The sequence below is a fragment of the Silurus meridionalis genome, chromosome 21 (assembly GCF_014805685.1).
Source record: "Silurus meridionalis isolate SWU-2019-XX chromosome 21, ASM1480568v1, whole genome shotgun sequence".
NCBI classification, from domain to species: domain Eukaryota; kingdom Metazoa; phylum Chordata; class Actinopteri; order Siluriformes; family Siluridae; genus Silurus; species Silurus meridionalis.
The window spans coordinates 7,257,752-7,278,563 of record NC_060904.1 but is presented as its reverse complement, the minus strand read 5'-3'; the positions used below and the strand labels follow the sequence as shown (position 1 = coordinate 7,278,563).

The following is a 20,812-nucleotide window of genomic DNA, read 5'->3' as shown; positions in this document are numbered from 1 at the left end:
CCTTGAACCTCGAACATTTAGTTGTAGCATTGACTCTAGCGATCGCAGAGTTATGATTAGGTATGTGGCTGACCAATGATTTGTTGTTAAGACCAATAAAACATTCATATTTGTCATTTGGGGCTTGGCCCATGAATTAGTGTCACAAGTTTTGCTCTGAACAGTATAGCCACGGGTGTATAGCCGAGCATGACATCCTTAGAGAATGAGGATAATTGGGTTAATTATTTTGTGGCAAAATTACCATTGGAGGCCAAAAACAAGTATGCACTTTAGCTGTGTCTCTCAGTGTAATATATACATTAAGTAAATCTTTCTCTTAAGTTATTATTATAAAAAAAATTTAATGTGTTAAGTAATTGTTTGCTTTTGTTGCCATTAATATGAGTTTGCTCTAATGGCTTAGTGGGTTAAATGTCAATACCTGTTATGGTTTAAAACCAGTGCTTGTCCGTATTTGCTGGACTTTGGTGGGACTGTAAATATACAGCATTTAAGGTAGCGGTGATGGAGTAAGACACTAGATTTCTATTCTGAGGGTTATGAATACAAATCTGACTACTGCCCACATCTACTTCTTGGCCCTGCAGCAATGCTCATAACTCTCAACTTCTGAGTTGAGTTGAGATAAATTAGATAAGGGATTCTACCAAATGTATGTCATCACATTTTTCTGGTCCCTGATGTTCCCCTTAAATTTTGTGTGCTGTTTCGAACATTATCAATTCAATTGTATTTTATTTGTGTAGCGTGTAACCCAGCCTCATCTGGGTATATTTCAGCAAGGTATCCATAACTGGTGATGAAACAATTTTTACATAACTAAGCCATAATACTTCTCACAAATGCAGTGCATCTGCAGTTGGTAAACATTCACATTTAATTCTGCATATGCTGCACTTTGTCTATGTGAAAGCTGTACTACTTGGTGCAACAGTTCATTTTTGAGTAGGTCATAAACTCATATACTTGCTAAACTCTCTTGTGCTTTATTTTGAGCAGTAACAGACATTCAGATTTGTTCAAAACTTCAACAGCATTGACATCTTATGGAAGAAAAATAGTGAGCACTGCTGTTGGAACAGAATCTCAGAGCATAAAAATCTAACTCTGACACACTTCATGAAACTATTTGCTGCACAGGTCAATTATTGGATTTTGTGCTACTTTAATTGTGAGACCTTCCACAAATCTCAGAAGCAGATAGAAAATAGTGGTTAATTAATTTTCCGATTATCATAACTAATTTCCTTCATGATAATTTCTGCTTCACAAATGATTAACAATTTTCACCACTTGGAAGATTAGCAATGCCTTGATAAACAACATCTCCCATTAATCTGAAGTGTTGAGTCTCAGTGCACTTAATTTTTTCAAGAGGAATCGCAGTCATTTGTTGTTGACGTTCTTAGCAGAACTGACTCACAGATCATAATTATGTGTAGTAAAGTGATGGTGGTCACTGAAGGTGTGCCTGTAAAGAAAGCTTGGTTCCTAGGTGGCAGGACGAAGGGCCCTTAATGAGAGAGAGGCAGTTAATGTAGGATTGAGAGAGCAGTTAATGTAGGATATAGCACATAAACCCCACTTTAAGTGTCTCTGTCATTTTCTTAGTGGTGCCATAATTTTATTCAGTTTCTCCCACATGGGCAGTTGGAGCGGTTTATTGAGATGATTGTCCTCCAGACGTGGGTGATTAGATCCAACCAGGTGTACATAGTGGTGTTTTTGGTTTGGGAGCGGTTCATGTGCAGCAGGAGTACGCTTTTTTTGCCATCAGCATACTTCATGCGTAGACAATGTTTGGGCATGTCTAAGCCAATTTATTCAATGTGGACATTTTTGTAAAATTTTATTGGAATTATTTGCAGTATTGGAGCAATTGTACATGATTGCTGAAATGAAAATGCAAACAGTACACAAGCTTGTAAGTTGTTTTTTTGTCACTATATTTACATTTATGGCATTTGGCAGAAGCTATTATCCACAGCGAATTACAGGGGAAGCAGGGAGGGTTGGTGGTGGGATTTGAAAATGTGACTTTCCTATCCAAAGTCCAATGCCACTAAGTTACCACCTTCCAATATATTAAGTATCCTGAGGACTTAAAACTACCGGTATTCATTAGATAAATAAAAAAGCTGTATTTTTTTTTTACATAAATCAATGTTCCTTGACCAAGAAAGATGCTGGGTTTTTTTAGGTGTTTTGCAGCAGTATATGCAAGCAGAATTCATAATTATTGCATCTATATTTCTTGGCCTAGTGGTTAGCATGTTTGCCGCACACCTCTGTGGTTGGGGGGTTTGAAATCCCGCTTCCACCCAGTGTGTGCGGAGATTGCATGTTCTCCAAATACTCCATGTTTTCTCCAGATACTCCGGACTCTCCCCCGGTTGTAGGAATTGCACTATAGGGTGATTGGCATTTCCAATTTGTTTGTGATGTGTGTGTGATTCTGCCCTGGATGGGGTGTCATTTTGTGCTCTGAGTTTCTTGGGATGAGCTCCAAATCCCCTGTGACCCTGTGTAGAATAAGTGGCATGGATGGATGGATGGATGGATGGATGGATGGATGGATGGATGGATGGATGGACGGACTATGGATTATTGGTAAGACAGAACCATATTCAAATGTCACTGGACAGTTATATAGGGGTAAAAGTTATTGTTTATGATCTGTAATTGGATTTCAGTTGTTTTCCAGTCTTATTTTCAGGTTAGAAATTTTACTGATTATTTTTTTTTCTTTTTTGATAACATCATTGTGAAATTATTGTTTCATTTGTATTAGTTATGTAATATATGTCTTTTGATTAGACACAGAGATACAGTCGTGAAAATATATTATTTTAATGTGTTTTAATATTTAGTTATTAAATTAGGAGACAGAAAGAAAGGAGAGAGAGAGAGAAAGAGAGAAAGAGAGAGAGAGAGAGCGAGAGAGAGAATTGCATGTGTCTGTGTTATGTCTCTACTAATAATAAACCTGTTCGATTAACTCTTTGTGGTTGAATAGATGTTTGAAAGGCAATGCATTAATATAGATTGATGAGTAAACTAACTGGAACTACGTGTTTGTTCACCAGTTTGAGAACACACACTTTCCAGCCAATCAAAATCTGGTATTTATACAATCAATGGTATAAAAAATTAAAAGTTATTATTTACATATTTACTTATGTTTCTGCTGCATGAATAAAAGACATAGTTAATATAAGCTGAGGATCAGCTCTATTTTAGTATGCCTAAGGCAGGGTTACTTTAGACCAGAGGACATACAGCAGCGTCTGAATGAAAGGAATTTTCATCAGTAAAAGGTTTTAATATTTTCTTCAGTCACTTGCACTGATCTAAGGCTTCTTGCATGCTCTTTAACTCGTGCTTGCGATGCATATTTAAGCTGTCTTGAGGTTCCCAAAGTCTCTCTGGTGAATCTTCTGAAGTCTCATAATAGGTTGATGGAATGGATGGAAAAATTATCACGGATGATGTGTCCAGTACTGTAAAATCCTAAAATGCTCTGAAACATTTTCAGTTTTAGGGCACTTTCACACCTATTAACCTTTTTTTTTTTAATTGGAATGAGTGAAATTACTTATTTTGTTACTGCACATAAATAACCAACAAGCAGAAAACAGTGGCTAAGTAGCATGTACAGCTGATTATGTACTCATGGTTAGTTTGTCATAAAATATAATGAAAAAAATAAAAAAAGAACATGGAACTGATGCTAAATGAATGCTTTGATAATTATTTTAATAACTAGTTTAAAACATGTACATCACATTTTTATGATGATTTCTATAGTTTGGTGTATTACTGCACCCTATAATACACAGTAAGTTTGGTGCATTGCTGCAGCTCGGTCAGTTCAGGGTTGAATCACTTTTTCTTACTGCAATCAAACTTCACTAGTGTTTGCTTGGAAGCGAACCAAGACCACCTCACACAGACACTTTCAGACAGGTTATTTTGGTCCATACCCAAGTGCCATTTCTGAGTTTTCACCTGCTCAAACAAAGCACATGAAGGGGGAAATAAGCATCAACATTGTGCATTGGATTGAAGTGGAAATGTTCAGAGTAGATCTGCAGCTTATTGATATTACAGTTTGGTTATATGACATTTTTTTTTTAGTCACTTACACAAACGTACTTCAGCACACTGCAATGTTTACTTTTGCTATTTCACTGCACAAATTGAACAAACTTCCTATAAGTATGGCTTATGCCCTAAATGCAATGGATTTAGAATGCTCTGTTATGATGTTGACATAAAACTGCATGCTTTTAAAAGATTATTGTTGGTTTTATATTAGATCAACATTTCTTCTTTGACCTCTCATTGATTAAACACCCAGAATGTTCACATTTACAATTTCTCCCTCAAGCACAGAGAAACAAATTACAACTCTTCCTGTTTGGATTATAGATTATAATTATGATTCTTTTAATTAACACTTTTACATTTAAATTACATTAAATATATCATAAAATGTACTTTGTTAATTATTTATTCTTAAATCTTACGATGATATTTTACCCACTTTAATTAGCCATTTGAATAAATGAGCACTAAATGCAGTAATTTTATGAATTTACATGAACAACATTAAAAGAATTTAACCTTTGTTTTTTGATTTTTTTATGTTGTAGCCTTATGCTTAATTGTTCCCACATTAATCTACATGGACAAACCAGATTTGTGAAACTTGATTTTATTGGAAAAAAAAAAACCTTAAATATCACATTGACATATAGTAAGTATTCAGTGCATCTCATTTCTCTGGACCACCTTTAATGTTTTTGTATACTTTTGAGATTGGAGATCATAAATTACATTGATTAGACATGATTTTTAAGAATTCACACCTGTTGATATAAGGATACTAGCTAAAAATATTTGGATTGAACTGTGTCCAGGCACAGATCTGGGGAAACCTACAACAGATTTTTGTTAAATTTAAGTTCCCAAAAGCACACCAAACATGGTAAAGAATGAGCATGAGTTTACATATGTTGTTGTAACACATGGTTGGCCTTCAAAATGTTTTTCTCATCTCCACACATGATCTCTAGAGCTAAACAAGGGTGTATATCTGGATCTTGGTCACCTCTCTTACTAAAGCTCCACTTGTCTGATTGCTACGTTTGGGCAGATGAATGACTCTAGAATAAATTCTGGTTGGTCTGAACTTTTTTTGTTTAATAATTATGGAGCCCACTTTGCACTTGGGAACCTTCTATGAATCAAATGTTTTTGAAGCCTTATCTGTGCCTCAGCACATTCCTGTCTTTGAGCTCACAGTTCCTTTGGTTCTCTCATGGCTTGAATTTTGATTTGATATTGTATTTTCTGCTGTTAGAAATTATATTTAGACACATTTCTTTCTTTTCAAATCATGTTCAACTTAATTTGCAGCAAATATACTCCAATTAAAAATGAAAAAAAACATCTCAAAGATGTTTCAGGAGAAAGAGCTAAAGTTTACAGGGTAAAGAGTGTAGATTGGTTTGAGAGAAAAAAAAAATACTTGCACGTATTTTAGCGTAAGGCTGCAATATTAAATGTGAAAAAATGAACTTGTCTGAAAACTTTGAACGCACAGTAGTGGCTGAATAATTTAGAAGAAGTACTGAGTAATATGTCTTAAAATGAATCACTGAGAAGGGAAATTAGCTACAGAATGGGAAATGGAAAAAATGACTTCTTGCTGAAGTTCACATGCTCTCAGTCAGACATTGCTGTGTTGAATATTGCAGTGAGGGTGATTACAAGTTCACACCTTCACACAATAATACAATGTAAGCACTTCTGCACTCAGTACTTGCAGACATGCAGAACGTGTCTTTCTCTTTTCACGCATTGCATTTGTCTCTTTTGCTGTGTCAGCATTTTCATAATCATCAACCTACTCACTCCTCATCTTTTTTCCACTCTTCATATTGTCACCTTTAGTCCAATATCCTGTCATGTTCTGTATATACCAGTAGACATTTCTGCATCCAATTGTCATTGGCTATTAGATGCTGATACGAAGACAGGCAGAGCGGACAAACGTACTGTAGCTTCATTCTTTTTTCCTTCCTTATTTTTTACAAGGCATGCAGAATCGGATGGCCTGGAGTAACAGTTCATTCTCTTGTTTATGCTTGATGCCCTTCAGCTTAGAGGGAGAGTGAAACTGAAGAACAATGGCTGTGTCATGAAATATGCTGGGACACAATTCAGTGACTGCAGAATACAAAGCAGGCAGGGGCTGTAATTTGCTGTGTCCTTTTTAGTGGGAAAGACAATTAATAATGGACAATTAATTTTCATTTTCAAGCATGGAATTGTTACAATTATGAGAACTGTGGCTGTGTCAATTCAGAATGCATTGAAAGGCCTGGGGAAATGATCACAACCCTTATCACAACCCAAGCAATGGATCATTGAGTGGATTTGGATCTGTGGAGGTCAGAGATATGGCATTTGAAAACATGGGACATTAAGAACCAAATCAACAGACTCATGCTGATGCTAATAAGATTAAGGATGGCCATGAGGGATTGCAGCTGAGACAAAATGTTGTTTGCAATGAGTTATTTAAAGGAAATAAGAGTTTAGGAAACTTATTATGCAGATTGTGTAAATCAAATTTTCAACATTGTATATCTGCATTAAAACCCTTTAATTCTCAGCCCTCTGATTCAATCCTGATAGGATTAACTACATAACTATATTTTTAGTGTATATACTCGTAAATCATTATTAAATAATATGTCTTAAGAAAAATAACAATCTGAGAAATGATGGTTTTAAATCTATGCACTGTTGAACTCATATTCTGGAATTAATTCTGTTATTCTTTCAATATCCAATAAAAATTACAAAATTCAGTCTGACACTATTATATAAAATTGTTTAATTCATTTGTGAGGCCTAGTCTGAAAAAGCTGTCGCAAAATTGGTCAATTGGACAAAATTTTACTCCAGAAAGTCCAAGATGACAAATCTTTCAAACTGTTTAAAAGTTTCCAGATTAGGCCCAAATTTTACCTGATGGTGGCTAGAGCACTTTGCACCTTATCAGACAAGAGGATGCACCTTTACTACATCTTCTACTGCTACTACTACAGCTAATACTATTACTAATAATAATGAAACATAACAGTCTGTGAAACAGAGACATTATTTTCTTGAATGTTTTTTTCTATCTTACCATAGAGCTGTCTGACTTACTGTTTTTTAGAACATATTTGCTCTGTATATCACCTGGCCTGACTAGAATTAGTGGTCCAAAATCCAATGCACTGAGGAAACTGAGGAGAACATCGTAAATCTACTGATCTGTTAATTACGCTGGTTGGTCAGTCAAATGAGAAACTCTTTTTTTTTTACTATTTTGTTATATATATATATATATATATATATATATATATATATATATATATATATATATATATATATATATATATTTTTTTTTTTTTTTTTTTGTTACTATAACACTCCCCTACCATCGACAGAGGGTAAAGGCTAATAAGTGCTTGAGAAATGTAATGCTGGCTAACCCCATGTTTTTGGCCTGCTGCTCATTTTAAAGAAGTCTGCATTAATTTCAATGAATTTACTATTTTTGGTTGATGGTGAAAACCAAGAAAGATGTGGAAAATGCACATGGTATCATGCATAGGTGTAATCTTAATACCAGCAGAGTTCTACACGATTCCATCATAAAGCCATGAAAAAAATATGCCAGCCAATATTAGAATACTATGACCTTCACTGAAATGTCACTTATTGAAGAGGAAAGGCCAACTCTTTTTCCATTATATATTGTATATGGTGGCTTTTGGGTGTGCCGCTTGAATGTAAAGCTTTTGTTTAATTCCCTGTTGTAGTTATTTGTTGTAGTTGTGATTTGTTTAATGCAGAATCAAAATTCTGTCAGTGCTATTTACATACATTTAAATGTCATCTAATTTATCACTTGTGGTTAAGGTGTGTGTGTGTGTGTGTGTGTGTGTGTGTGTGTGTGTGTGTGTGTGTGTGTGTGTTGTTTTTTACAGATGGCACGCCGTACACATGGTGGGTTGGCAGAGGTAATGAAAAGAACTTCTACTGGGGTGGTTCTGCACCGGGAATCAAGAAATGTGCTTGTGGTATTGAACGCAATTGCACAGACCCCAAATACTACTGTAACTGCGATGCTGATCAGAAACAGTGGTGAGTAGATTCACAATTCAACACAAAGTACTTCATTTTTGAGATGAGGTTTCACACAAAATATACAACCATGTTAAAGTGACTGTCAAATGATATAAAAAAATGAAATAAAAAAGGATCTCTGATATAAACACAAAAAATAACACTCTAAAAATAGCCATTACATACAATTCTAAATAATCAATTGTGAAATATTTGTTTATTAGATTTCTAGTGTCATTTTTGAAATGCTCAGCAAGAAGAGAAGTAGATTTGACTAATGACATGTTGTTTACTGCTGTGCTACATTAATGTGCACTTTTTTAAACTCAGTAATGTGCTGGATTTAGTGTCCCACAAGCTGGGAATAAGAACTGAAACTATCATTGTGTACTTACACAGATGCCCACAACAAAGTAGTACCCATGCACTGACACCACTGTGGGGATAATTATTTACTCCAACTGTGGAAGCATGGATAATAACACTATTCAATAGTTAAATGATGCAATTAACCACCACTTTCAAAATAGACCATTAAAGGCAAATGAATCATAGTTACTATTCACTTTTCTATTAAACCTAATGCACTGCAAATTGCCTAGACTTTTTATTAAAAAAATAATTTAATGCTTTGTGTTAATGAAGTGCAATATTAAAGAGAATCTTTGATTTTCCATGATTTGGAGGTAAATATTTGGGAAACAGGACATACCTCATTTTATCTAGGTATCTAGATGTCACTAATGATAATGCTATACCATTTGTCTTTAATAGTGCAGCTAATCATATTAATTGTCAAAACTATCAGAATGGCCTTACATATATATATAATATATGCATAACATAAGCGTATAGAGGGGGAAGACAATGCTACATTGTTTTTATATCTGGCTCTTCTGGTACCCTGTTGAGAAAAAGTAAACTGTTTAAAAGTCTTTAGCAATGCCTAATGGTTTGGTTTTTGTAATCACTTTTGTAATCGCTAAAAGAAAAGAACTAAGCTATTAGGGTTGAAGAAGTAAGTGCACTCTTAGTGTTGGTCCCAAGCCCGCATAAATGGAGAAGGTTGCGTTGGGAAGGGCATCCAGCATAAAAGATGCCAAATCACGAATCAGAAATTCATACCGGAGCGGTCAATGACCGCTACAGGTATTGTTAGCCAACAGGGTACCGGTAAAAATTGGGCTACTGTTGGCCAAAGGAGGAGAAGGAGGAAGGAAGACGTCTACAAAGACAGCAGGAAAAAGAGAAGTGTAAGGGAGTGGAGGTTAGGGTTGTTGGTACTATGACTGATAAAGGAAGAGAGATACCTGATATGATGGAGAGGAGAAAGGTAGATATGTTGTGTGTTCAGGAGTCTAAGTAGAACGGGAGTAAGGCCAGGCACATTGGAGGTGGGTTTAAACTGTTCTATCATGGGACAGATGGAAAAAGAAATGGTGTGGGGTGATCCTGAAGGAAGAGTTTAATAAGAGTGTAGTGGAGGTAAAGAGTGTTTCTAATAAAGTTATGAACATGAAGCTGGAAGTTGAAGGGGTGATGATTAATGTCATCAGTGCTTATGCTCTACAAGTGGGCTGTGAGATGGAGGAGAAGGAAAAATTCTGGAGGGAGTTAGATGAAGTGGAATAAGGTACCTAGGAATGAAAGATTGGAATAGGGTTGGATTGAAAGGGAATAGAGGTTATAAGGAGGTGATGGGTAGTTATGGTCTTAAGGGGAGGAATGTGGAAGGGCAGATGGTGGTAGATCTTTCTTAAAAGCGTGGAAATGACAGTGGTGAATACTTATTTTAAAAAGATGGAGAATCATAGAGTGACGTATAAGAGTAGAGCAGGGGTGGGCAATTAATTTTTACAAGGGGAAACATGAGAAACCTGAATTGTGTCAGAGGGCCACACCAACGATAATATTTTAGGTATGCACCGAAATAAAAATTATTGGCCAAAACCAAAAACCAAAAATTTGGAAACCAAGGCCAAAACCGAAACACAGAAAGAAAAGATTGTCAATTATTAGAACCATTGCATTTATGGCTATGAGTGTGTACTAACCTCACTAAAATCAATGCATTGCAATTCAAAGAATAAATCAATTACAAAAGTGTTTTATTTATTATTATAAATTATTGTTATTTATTTGTTACCATTCATAGTATTGACAGACAGGCAGCGGTCAATTATTATTAGCAACGCCGAACGTTTGGAAGCCCATTCAAGTAAATGGAACGTTCTAATCTACAGCATTAAGAAGAGCCGTGTAATAAATAATATTATATTATAATAATTATTATTTTCGGGATCCACGGGGAATGTTTCAAAGATCAACCCGTCGATCCACTGGCGACCACTGATCTAAGGCAATGAATTCCATAATTTTTTGTGTTATGCCTTTTGCCTTGGCACCATCACTGGAAAACTTTCCTGCCTTTTCAAAAACGTCCTCTACAGACGGAGTGCGCATGCTCGGATTGACTTTACTTTTCTGCGCCGCGTTCTTCTCATATTTAAAATGGCAATCGGGATGTTTGGATTTCAGGTGATAAATTAAACCCGACGTGGAGAAACTCTTTGCAGATACACCCCCTCTTGAAATTTCAGGATTGCATGTTTTGCAAATCGCTATCCACACACCGCAGACATGTTGGCTCTTATCCAGATAACAGTGTGCTGGCTGCGCTTTTTTATTGTGTCATTACAATTGTGTTTTTGCCGTGTTGTTTCGGTGATTTCGGTATTTCGGCCGAAAATTTCCGGTGGCCGAATTTTCGGTGCATCCATGTAATTTATGATGACAGGGACGTACAAAGGGTTGGATGTGGCCCACGGGCCGTAGTTTGCCCAGGTCTGGGGTATAGGAAGGTGCAAACAGGTGGACTATGTTCTATGTAGGAGATGCAGCCTGAAGGAGATTGAAGACTGTAAGGTGTTGGCAGGGGACAGTCTAGCTGGACAGCACCAGGTGGTGGTCTGTAGGATGGTTTTGGAGGTGAGGAAGAAGAGGAGGAGAGTGAGGACTGAAAGATGAATAAGATGGTGGAAGCTGAAGAAAGAAGACTTTAGTATGAGATACAGGGAATAGGTCAGACTGGGGCTCAGTGTTGCTAAAGAGGTGCTGGATGATTGGGTAACTACTGCAGAAGTGATAAGGGAGACAGCTAGAAAAGTACTTGGTGTGACATTTTGAAATAGAAAGGAAGACAAAGCGACATGGTGGTGGAATGAGGAAGTGCAGGAGAGCATAAGGAGAAAGAGGTTGGCAAAACAGAATTGGGATCGACAAAGTGATGAGAGAAGTAAGCAGGAGTACAAGAAGATGCAGCAGGTGAAGAGGGATGTGGTGAAAGCCAAGGAAAGGGGCTGTAAGGAGCTGTGATGAGGAGCTGTATGAGAAGTTGAACACTAAGGAAGGAAAGGAAAAAAAGGATTCATACCGATTGGCCAGGAAGAGGGACCGAGCTGGGAAGGATGTGCTGCATTGGAGCAATAAAGGATGGAGATGGAAGTGTGTTGACTAGTGAGGAGAGTGTGTTGAGAAGATGAGGGGAGTATTTTGAGCAGCTGATGAATGAGGAAAATGAGAGAGAAAGAAGGTTGGATGGTGTGGAGATGGTGAAGCAGGAAGTGAATAAGATTAGTAAGGAGGAAGTAAGAGCAGCGATTAAGAGAATGAAGAGTGTATCATCGGTTGGACCAGATGACATACCGGTAGAAGCATGGAGATGTTTAGGAGAGATGGCAGTGGAGTTTTTAACCAGATTGTTCAACAAGATTTTGGAAGGTTAGAGGATGCCTGAGGAATGGAGAAGGAGTGTGCTGGTACCGATCTTTAAGAATAAGGGAGATGTGCAGACCTGCAGTAACTACAGGGGAATTAAGTTGATCAGTTACACCATGAAGTTATGGGAAAGAGTAGTGGAGAGAAGAGGTGACCATCTGTGAGCAACAGTATGGTTTCATGCCAAGATTTGGAGAAGGTGGAGAAGTTCTGGTACCTGGGGTCAACAGTGCAAAGTAATGGAGAGAGTGTTAGAGAAGTGAGGAGAGGAGTGCAGGCAGGGTGGAGCAGGTGGAGAAGAGTGGCAGGAGTAATTTGTGATAGAAGGGTATCTGCAAGAGTGAAAGGGTAATTTTATGACCCTTTTTTTTTATTTTAAGACTATGGTGAGACCTGAAATGTTGTATGGTTTAGAGACAGTGGCATTGAGTAAAAGACAGGAGGTGGAGCTGGAGGTAGCAGAGCTGAAGATGTTGAGGTTTCCGTTGGGAGTGACGAGGTTGGACAGGATTAGAAATGAGTTTATTAGAGGGACAGCGCATGTAGGACGTTTTGGAGACAAGGTGAGGGAGGCAAGATTGAGATGGTTTGGACATGTGCAGAGGAGGGACATGGGGTATATCGGTAGGAGAATGCTGAGGATAGAGCTGCCAGGAAGGAGGAAAGAGGAAGGCAAAGGAGGAGGTTTATGGATGTGGTGAGGGAAAACATGCAGGTAGTTGGTTTGAAAGAGTCAGATGTAGTGGGAAGAAGAATCGCTAAAAGAAAAGCTCATCAAATGGACATCAGGTGAATCTAACTAGATTTGCTTGTATTTGGTCATAGCTCCCATGACAAATGTTGTGGTTTATGAAGCTATAATCTAAGGCAGCATATAAATGGTATTATTTGTGTCTGTGTAAATTACTAAACAATGCTTGTTTTCTGTCTTGCTTTGATAATGCTGATGTTAAACAGGTGTAGACAGGACAATATTTGTCATAATAGAATCAGGGTACTGCAAATTCACTAAAATATCGAAGGTTTAGGAGTATAAATATGCAAATATAACACTAGGGCAGGGACATTGTGGTTATTGTGGCAAAAACTTTTGTTTTCTTTCTCATTAATGGCTCAATCTGTCCAGTCTGTAAATTGATATCCTTGTCACAAATTGACTCTGCATTAATATATTTAATTACCAAAAATAAAAATTTTGTATGTCAAAAAGTTTGAAGAGTGGGCTGTTTTTGCTCCATTGGGGTCCTTAGCAACATCTCTCAAAGCTGTTTCAAATATTGACTTGGTTGCTAGGTTTAAACAATCCTTACAGACAAATAGCCACTACAACCACTAATATTTGTATACATGTATTTAAAAGGAACATGTGTATCCCTGCTCATGCAAGCAGTTATGGGCAAAGGTAAGTGTGCACACCACTACTACTGTGCTGACCCTGTCTTTGATTTCCAGGATGCAATTTGAAAAATATATATATTTACTGGAAGTTCCTGTTCTAATTGTGTTGTGTAATACCATGTATTTTATTTAGTCATGATAAATGTGTGTAGTTAGCAAAAAGTAATACATTGTGTGTAAAATAAGCTCACTGATATCTAATAGAGGACAATATTTTAAAATTGCATGTTTAAAGAATGTCTCTTTTGTTTTCTTACAATAGAAAGAGTCATATTTTTCCCCCTGTGGTTTTCTGTTGCTGCCAGCTACATCCAGAAGCACTTAAAAAAATCAATGTGAGCAAAATAGAGCCCCCCAAAGATATACACTGTTAGACAATTATTGATGACACAAAAATTGTTCTACTATAATTGCAGTTATATAGAAATCGTTTTAATGGTGAAAACGGCCAGTGTTTGTTTGCACTATCAAACAATGGAGTCTAAATTACTATACATTCCTGGTAGCTGACACTAGTTCCATTAAATGTAGCATTTTTCTTCTTCACAGGCGGGAAGACTCAGGGCTTCTGGTCTATAAGGACCACTTACCTGTGAGTCAGGTGACTGTGGGGGACACAAATCGAGCTGGATCAGAGGCCAAGCTCACTGTGGGAGCTTTACAGTGTCATGGAGACCGTGAGTTAATTTTCATAAATCCTAAATGCAGTTTAAATGCACTGACACATTTTATTGTGTGAAATGCAAAATAAGGACATGTAAGTCTCATCAGCATTGTGACTAATGAAGGGATGGAATATTAACTGACTCAGCCTTTTTTTTTTTGGTCATTTTGTGCCATAAAACAATGAACGTTATGACAAGAATTAAATCTATGGAATAAGAATAAATAAGGTCATTTTAGTTTAGATTAAACAAGTATATTTTTATAGAGTATGGGCACACTATATCAAAACCCTCCTCCAAATATAAGTAATCAAAGAGATTAACAGCAGACCTGCTTCAGCTGAATAAAGAAATCCTGATCTACTAAACTATTGTAACTTGTTCGCAAAGTATACCAAAACTTATTCATACAGTAGCTTTATACATCATAAACAGGACTTTGTAGTTTGGAAAAGCCAGCCACTGTCACCGGACTAATATAGCATTCATTTCCTTTCCGGCTAAGGCCACGGGCTGCTGCATTCTGAAATAGCTTAAACTTCTGTAAAGAGACAACAGCTTGCCAACATCCATAGGTTCCAGCTCTGTGGGTACTGTGGAAGTACACCCATTATTTTAGTAGAAAAATTCTTGTTTCCTTAAAAAGATATTCATTTAACAAGATGCTTTGTTATAATAAAGAATAATACTATTGGTATTTCCTGTGGTAGTGTTTATTTAATGATTGTGTTTACTGACACAATTTTAGCAGAGTATAACATTTTATGGTCATAATGTACGTTTTTATATAGTTAGAATTTTCCTGCAGTGTACTTTTTTTTAACTGTTAAAATATACAATTAATATACTATCATTCAAAAAATTGCATTGACCTTTGGACAGAATCCACATGAAGTGTCCAGGAGTAATATTTTGCAATGCATGTGTTTATCAAGTGCTCATTTATTGTATAAGTGCCAGAGTTTTTTCTTTGAAGAAACAAGGATAGATTTTATTGCAGAAGCTTTGAGAAAAAGAACAGTTTATAAACAACCACTCTTCGAGGTTATCTGGAGATGGTTGTCTATAATTTAAGATTTGACAATGACAAAAAAAAAATTCAGCATTTTAAAAAACAGACAAAAAACACAAATATTCTTTCTGCTGTTTGGGTTTGGGTTTGCCTTGCAGCTGTAGAGCCATCAGTTTGATCTTGAGTATACAATCTCCAATTGTCTCCCACCTTCTCCAAAAAACATGGCAGTAGGCAAATTGACTAGGTTAAATAGCCCCAGGTGTGAATGGAGTGTGGGGAAGAGCATGTGCAGGGCGCCCTGCAATGGACTGGCGTCCCATGTAGGGTGTATTTCCGCCTCAGGCCCAGTGTTCCCAGGATAGGTTCCTACACATCCCTGACCAGGAATAGGTGTTACAGAAGTGGGTCAGTGAGTGAGTGAGTGGTCATAGTTGCATTTTAAGTGTTATGTGAATGGAATAACATTTTAGCAAAGTGAGCACTTTCTGTTATTCAATATGTTCAAATTCCCTGAGGAGTGCTACAAGCAGAAACACTTCCCCAATGTGGCAGTAATCCAATTTAGAGGTTATGAAAGCATGCTGAAGTCTCTCTGTTTTTTTCTACACATTTTTTTCTGGATTATAAAGTGATTAAATTATTTTTTAAGCATTAAAGCACTTACAGACAACTTTGGTTTCATAGAGCAGCTGTTGTATTCATATAACGTTCATTGACATTAATGTTAAAATCTAGGGTTAAACTTCATCTGTAACATGCCTAAGAGAAGGTGTTTATTTTAGTTACTTATGCAGAATTTAACAAATAGGCTGTGTCTAGTTGGTTAAGCATTTCTGCCAATAACGCTTATATATTGAGATATTTAAAGACATTTGTCTGTAAAAAAAACAACAAAAAAAAAACAAACTACTAATGTTTTGCCCCCTCACTGTACATTCTTCAGTCATCCAAAGGAAACATTTCCTTCAAAACACATTTCCTTTCAAACAACAAGGTTTGTTTTTAACAGATGCTTTCATCTGAGGTGATTTTCTATGTGAATACTTCATAGCTGTTGCATAGTTGAATCAATCAATAGACTTTTATACAAAGCGCAAAGTTTGCATTGCCCAGAGGTTTTTAAAATGTCTATATTTTGCAGCCATTCTACACTTACATACATTATGAAAAGTTAAAAATTAAATGTGGGAGTATTTTGTAATGAACAGAAGCCAACCACAAAACAGAAAAAGGCATAAGATAAGTTTTTCTGTGACCCTCAAGACATGAGAATGTGTACAAGTGGTCTCTCTGAGTTGAAACAAATACCAAAAACATTGGACTAGCAGTCACAGAGCAACTTGGCAAAGTTAGAGAAGAAGAACAGAGAATACTGAAGCCAGCCACAGTTTTAATGCCAACAAATAGACATAGAAGTTATTAAAATAGCAGTGCTACTGTAATTCAGGGATGATATTTGTGCTGGTTATTTTCAACACTAACCACATGTGAATCCCTACAGCCACCAGACCAGAAATAAGAGGACAAGCATGGTGCCTAATCATCCCACTGGTTTCATCACCGCATGAAAATGTGTTTTCATGCCTCATTATTCCTGTTAATTGCTTTAGACTTATTATTCAGATGAGCTGTATTTAATTGCAGTCACCTGTTCAGCAAGAATGTAAGGCTAAATACTTGCAGTAAATTTTCCACTGTTTTTCCTCATTTCACACCTGTTGCTCAACTTGGCAGAAAAATAAGGACAAAAATAATTTTTGATCATGCAAAGCCATGTTGGAGAATCAGTCTTCATTACATTTCTGTTTAAACTCGCCTTCCTTCTGTGCACCTGGGTGTTTTCAGCTATGTAATACATTATACCTAATGGAATCCTCTTAGAGGAGATCTGAGTCTCTAGAAATTTTGATTATAGTCCCGTATGCCTCAAGGGGCTGCATGAAAATGAAGGCACTGACCTACTGGGTGAAACTATTATTGTGTATTCATCACCTTATTTATTTATAAGGTTGAGGTGGAAAAAGAGCAGTCCTTGTTTAGATTAATGTTTGAAGCCTTACTATGGCAATGCTCAGTCTCCTCTTTTTGGACCTTCCACAGGTATGGGTTTTTTGGTTTATGGAGCATCATCTAAATGTTGTGTTTATTGTAAATTTATTTAGATTTGCATTCAAAATAGCATGTTGGATACTTGATTTTGATTTGATTTCTACACTGATATATCTTTAGATAGTTTGATGAGAACATTTCACTAAAACAATTGACCTGTACAGTTGTTTCTAATAAAGTGACAGTGTATAGCATGCAGAAAAAAAGCAGGTTGGTGAAAGATTGACTTTCAGCAGCTGCTTTTACTGACTAAATCCAGTCGAATGTGTAACAACACTTTCTGTACACAACTTCTTTGATTTGTTATATGCATCATGTGATCTAACAGTCCAATCAGAATATAGAAATAATAAAATAACTACCTTTTTTCTAATACAAGCACAAACATTTTCTGGACTATTATGGACTGTTATACTGCAATTAAATAAACATAAAAAATGGTTAAGCAAATAATTAATAATAAAATAAAAAACTTTTTTGTTTACAATATATTAAACCATGATTACCATGAGCAAAATAACCATAAGCAAGCCAAAATATACACTGACACAAAACAATCTGCAAAAAATGGAGAGACTTCAGCAACTTTATTTTCACGATTTTTCCAAAGAACTAATTTAGTTGTAGTTAGTCTCTGAAAAAAGGCTCTTTATCTTCATCTGTCTCTGGAGATAAAACCTCAATCTAACCTGCCTAAATAATAATTGCCAGAATTGTAACCAGCGTGGATCATTGCGTTCCAAAGAAGGACAATTACTGTGAATTTATAGAAGCTGTTTTTATTTAAAAATAATTTGTCTTATATGTCCTTGAAGATATGGAAGTTGTAGGTTTATCACTTCAATAATATGAGAAAGATAAGATGATTTATGGCCGTGTCACTTTACCAGAATGAGGCTAAAGTCATTTCCAACTAGGTAATGTAATTAATTTTCATTAATGGGTGAAAGATTGAATAAAGATAGCAAACAAATGAAAATTTAATATGATTTAATGATCCTGCACATATGGGCTTCAGTGGGTTTTGATGGGCTCGCTGTTCGGAAAATTGAGATCAATAACCCTGACAGTAATTAAGTAATATAATAACACCATTTCGCATTATTAATCTTAGTATCAGGTAGGAATTATGAAAGAATTCCCAGCAATGGTTTCGGTGATGGTTCACTGATATGCAACATAAATCACATTCTTCACATTACGACGTATTTGACATTTCACATCTGAATAGTTTCTATGTGGATATCAGGATGAAATTAGGCTTCTCATGATTAAATATTTAGCATTTGGTTTGTACCAAGACTCTTTAGTCAAGTCAAGTAGGCTTTATTGTCATTTCAACCATATACAGTGCAGTACACATTGAAATGAAACAATGTTTCCCGAGGACCAAGGTGCTACAGCAAACAACATAAATTAACAACAGGAAAACAGAACTAAGAACACAAGTTTAATGGCCACGTGAGTCATGTCACTGATTGCAGTCAACATCTTGCACATTTGTTACAGCATTAGTAATAGAGTTTACAGAGCTTTTCCTGGACTTTTAGAGGAATTCAAGAAATTTCTTTGGATATTTAGACACTTTGTATCCTGTAAATAACTATTCAAGTAACTCTTATTAACCTCCCATGTTGATGTATAGTAGAGCACACTTTAAAATATAAAGGCTGCAGTTGTTCTTTGCAACACCTTAAAAAAAAACTTTTTTCATTGTCTAGGGTCCTTCATTTTACCTATACAGAGATTGCTTTGGAGAGTAAACAGGTTCTTGATGTTTTCTTGGATGTTTTGCCTGTTAAAGTGTTGAAATGATCCATATCAAAATAGCAAATCTCAATTTATTGGTTTGTTCAAACATTATTTTACTTTAATGAAAACTGCCAATGAACAAACAACCACTGCAGTAAATATCAATTAACTAGTGTATGTATTTAAATAAAAAATTATATGACAATTAACAAGATTCATCTGACTGGTCTTTTACTGTTCTGTAATTGATCCAATTATAGGTACTGATTTTGTGATATTAACTGGATTGGATTAGATTAAAAATGTACAGCTTGTGGCACAACATTCAAAATATAAAAAAAGAAATGTATATATAAAAAAAATATATAATAATAATATTTAAATATAGCATAGAATTGTAAGTACAGGTAGTCGTCGACTTACGACCACGATTGGGACCGGTCGTAAGTAGAGTAGGCTATATGTACAGAACTGTGAAGCTAGTACGCACTGTCGTACGCCGTGGCTAACGATTGTGGTCGTAAAAGGCGAATGGTCGTAAGTCGACGATTACCTGTATGAGCTCTGTGTTAACACACAAGATTTTAATCACATTTAAATGAGTTGCTCTCTCGCCGTTCTCCTGAAAAGGACTACATTTTTCGGTTTGTTTCTTGTGTACCTTTAGTACTGTCACAATTTCAAATTCAGTTAATGTGGACTCAATCACTTGACAGTATGACACATGAAAGTCTGTAGATTGTGGATTACATGTTGAACTTACTATTAAAATTCTTACAAAACACATTTGAATAAGAAAGAGATTTAAATAAAAAATAAGGTTTTCTTGATTCAGTAAATAAAAAGTAAGATCTTCATTACACTTCTTTGTATAATAGGCATCAGGAAATGCTTAAAGCTCCCCTAAGCTTCCCTGAGAGAGTATCTTCAGAGGTGTCTCATTTCCTCTGCTCAACACTAAGAAAATTATCCTCTTTGTAAACCTAGCTTAACTACACAGGAATGCAATATGGGCTGGTGCAAGAGAAGGAAATAAAAGTCTCTCTTTACTCTTCAGCTGCTCTCACAGTTAGATTTCCTAATCAAGTTCCATTAAGCATGTAGGCACATGCTTTGTGATTGATGGCAGTGTATGGACAGCCTCTGATCCTGTGATTGGCTCTTGTTTAGGGAGCAATTCAGGCTACACGAAGTGTCACATGACTTAATTCCCAGTATCATGACCCCAGATGTACTAGATTGGACAAACTAGAATTAGCATTTAGTCCAACATCCATTATCCTCACTCTGTGTCACTCTGGGTATAAGGATTAGCTATTTTTTTCAGCTAGAGAAAGACTGAGTGTGTGTCTTTATTCTGGATCTGCATTTCCTTCACAATCTTTAGATTTTTCTGGTTTTTATTTGCTTTTCAATAATGGTAAATAACACAATGTGGTTACATTGGTTGACGTTTTAGTTGTTATATAATTATTTATAAAATGACCATACATAACCACATTTGTTTACAGGATTCCAATTTTATTCTGTATTCTTCGAATATCTATCATGCTGCTCCATTTTCAGTCATTTTTTAACATTTACATTTAGAAAACATTTTCCAAACCTACACTTCCACCTGTGGAAACGCCCTAATAATGAGGTATGCTAGGTTATTTTTCAAACTAATCTCTGTCTTCCACATCTGTATATGTATATACCTTGGACAAACTTTTTCCAGAATTTTAACTTTGGATACATTGTTAAAAAAAAGCTTAAATAGAATTTGGTAATTGCACATGCAATGTGCACACTGTGGATGTAGATTAGGTAAAAAAAAAACACGGAATTAACTGTTTAAAGAGTGTGTGTGAATGTGTGTGTCTGAAAGTGTGTTTGTGTTTATGCGTGTGTGAGAGTATTG

The 20,812-nt window shown here is 36.0% G+C and overlaps 1 protein-coding gene across 1 annotated transcript in view; it reads left to right on the top strand.

Annotated features, from left to right (window-relative positions):
• The window catches only part of LOC124403782 (contactin-associated protein-like 2), a 264,257-nt gene that overhangs the window by 204,699 nt on the left and 38,746 nt on the right, over positions 1–20,812 (top strand). Inside the window, 2 exon segments of the mRNA XM_046877556.1 lie at positions 8,055–8,211; positions 13,918–14,045. Of these exon segments, the coding sequence (XP_046733512.1) occupies positions 8,055–8,211; positions 13,918–14,045 (285 nt within the window).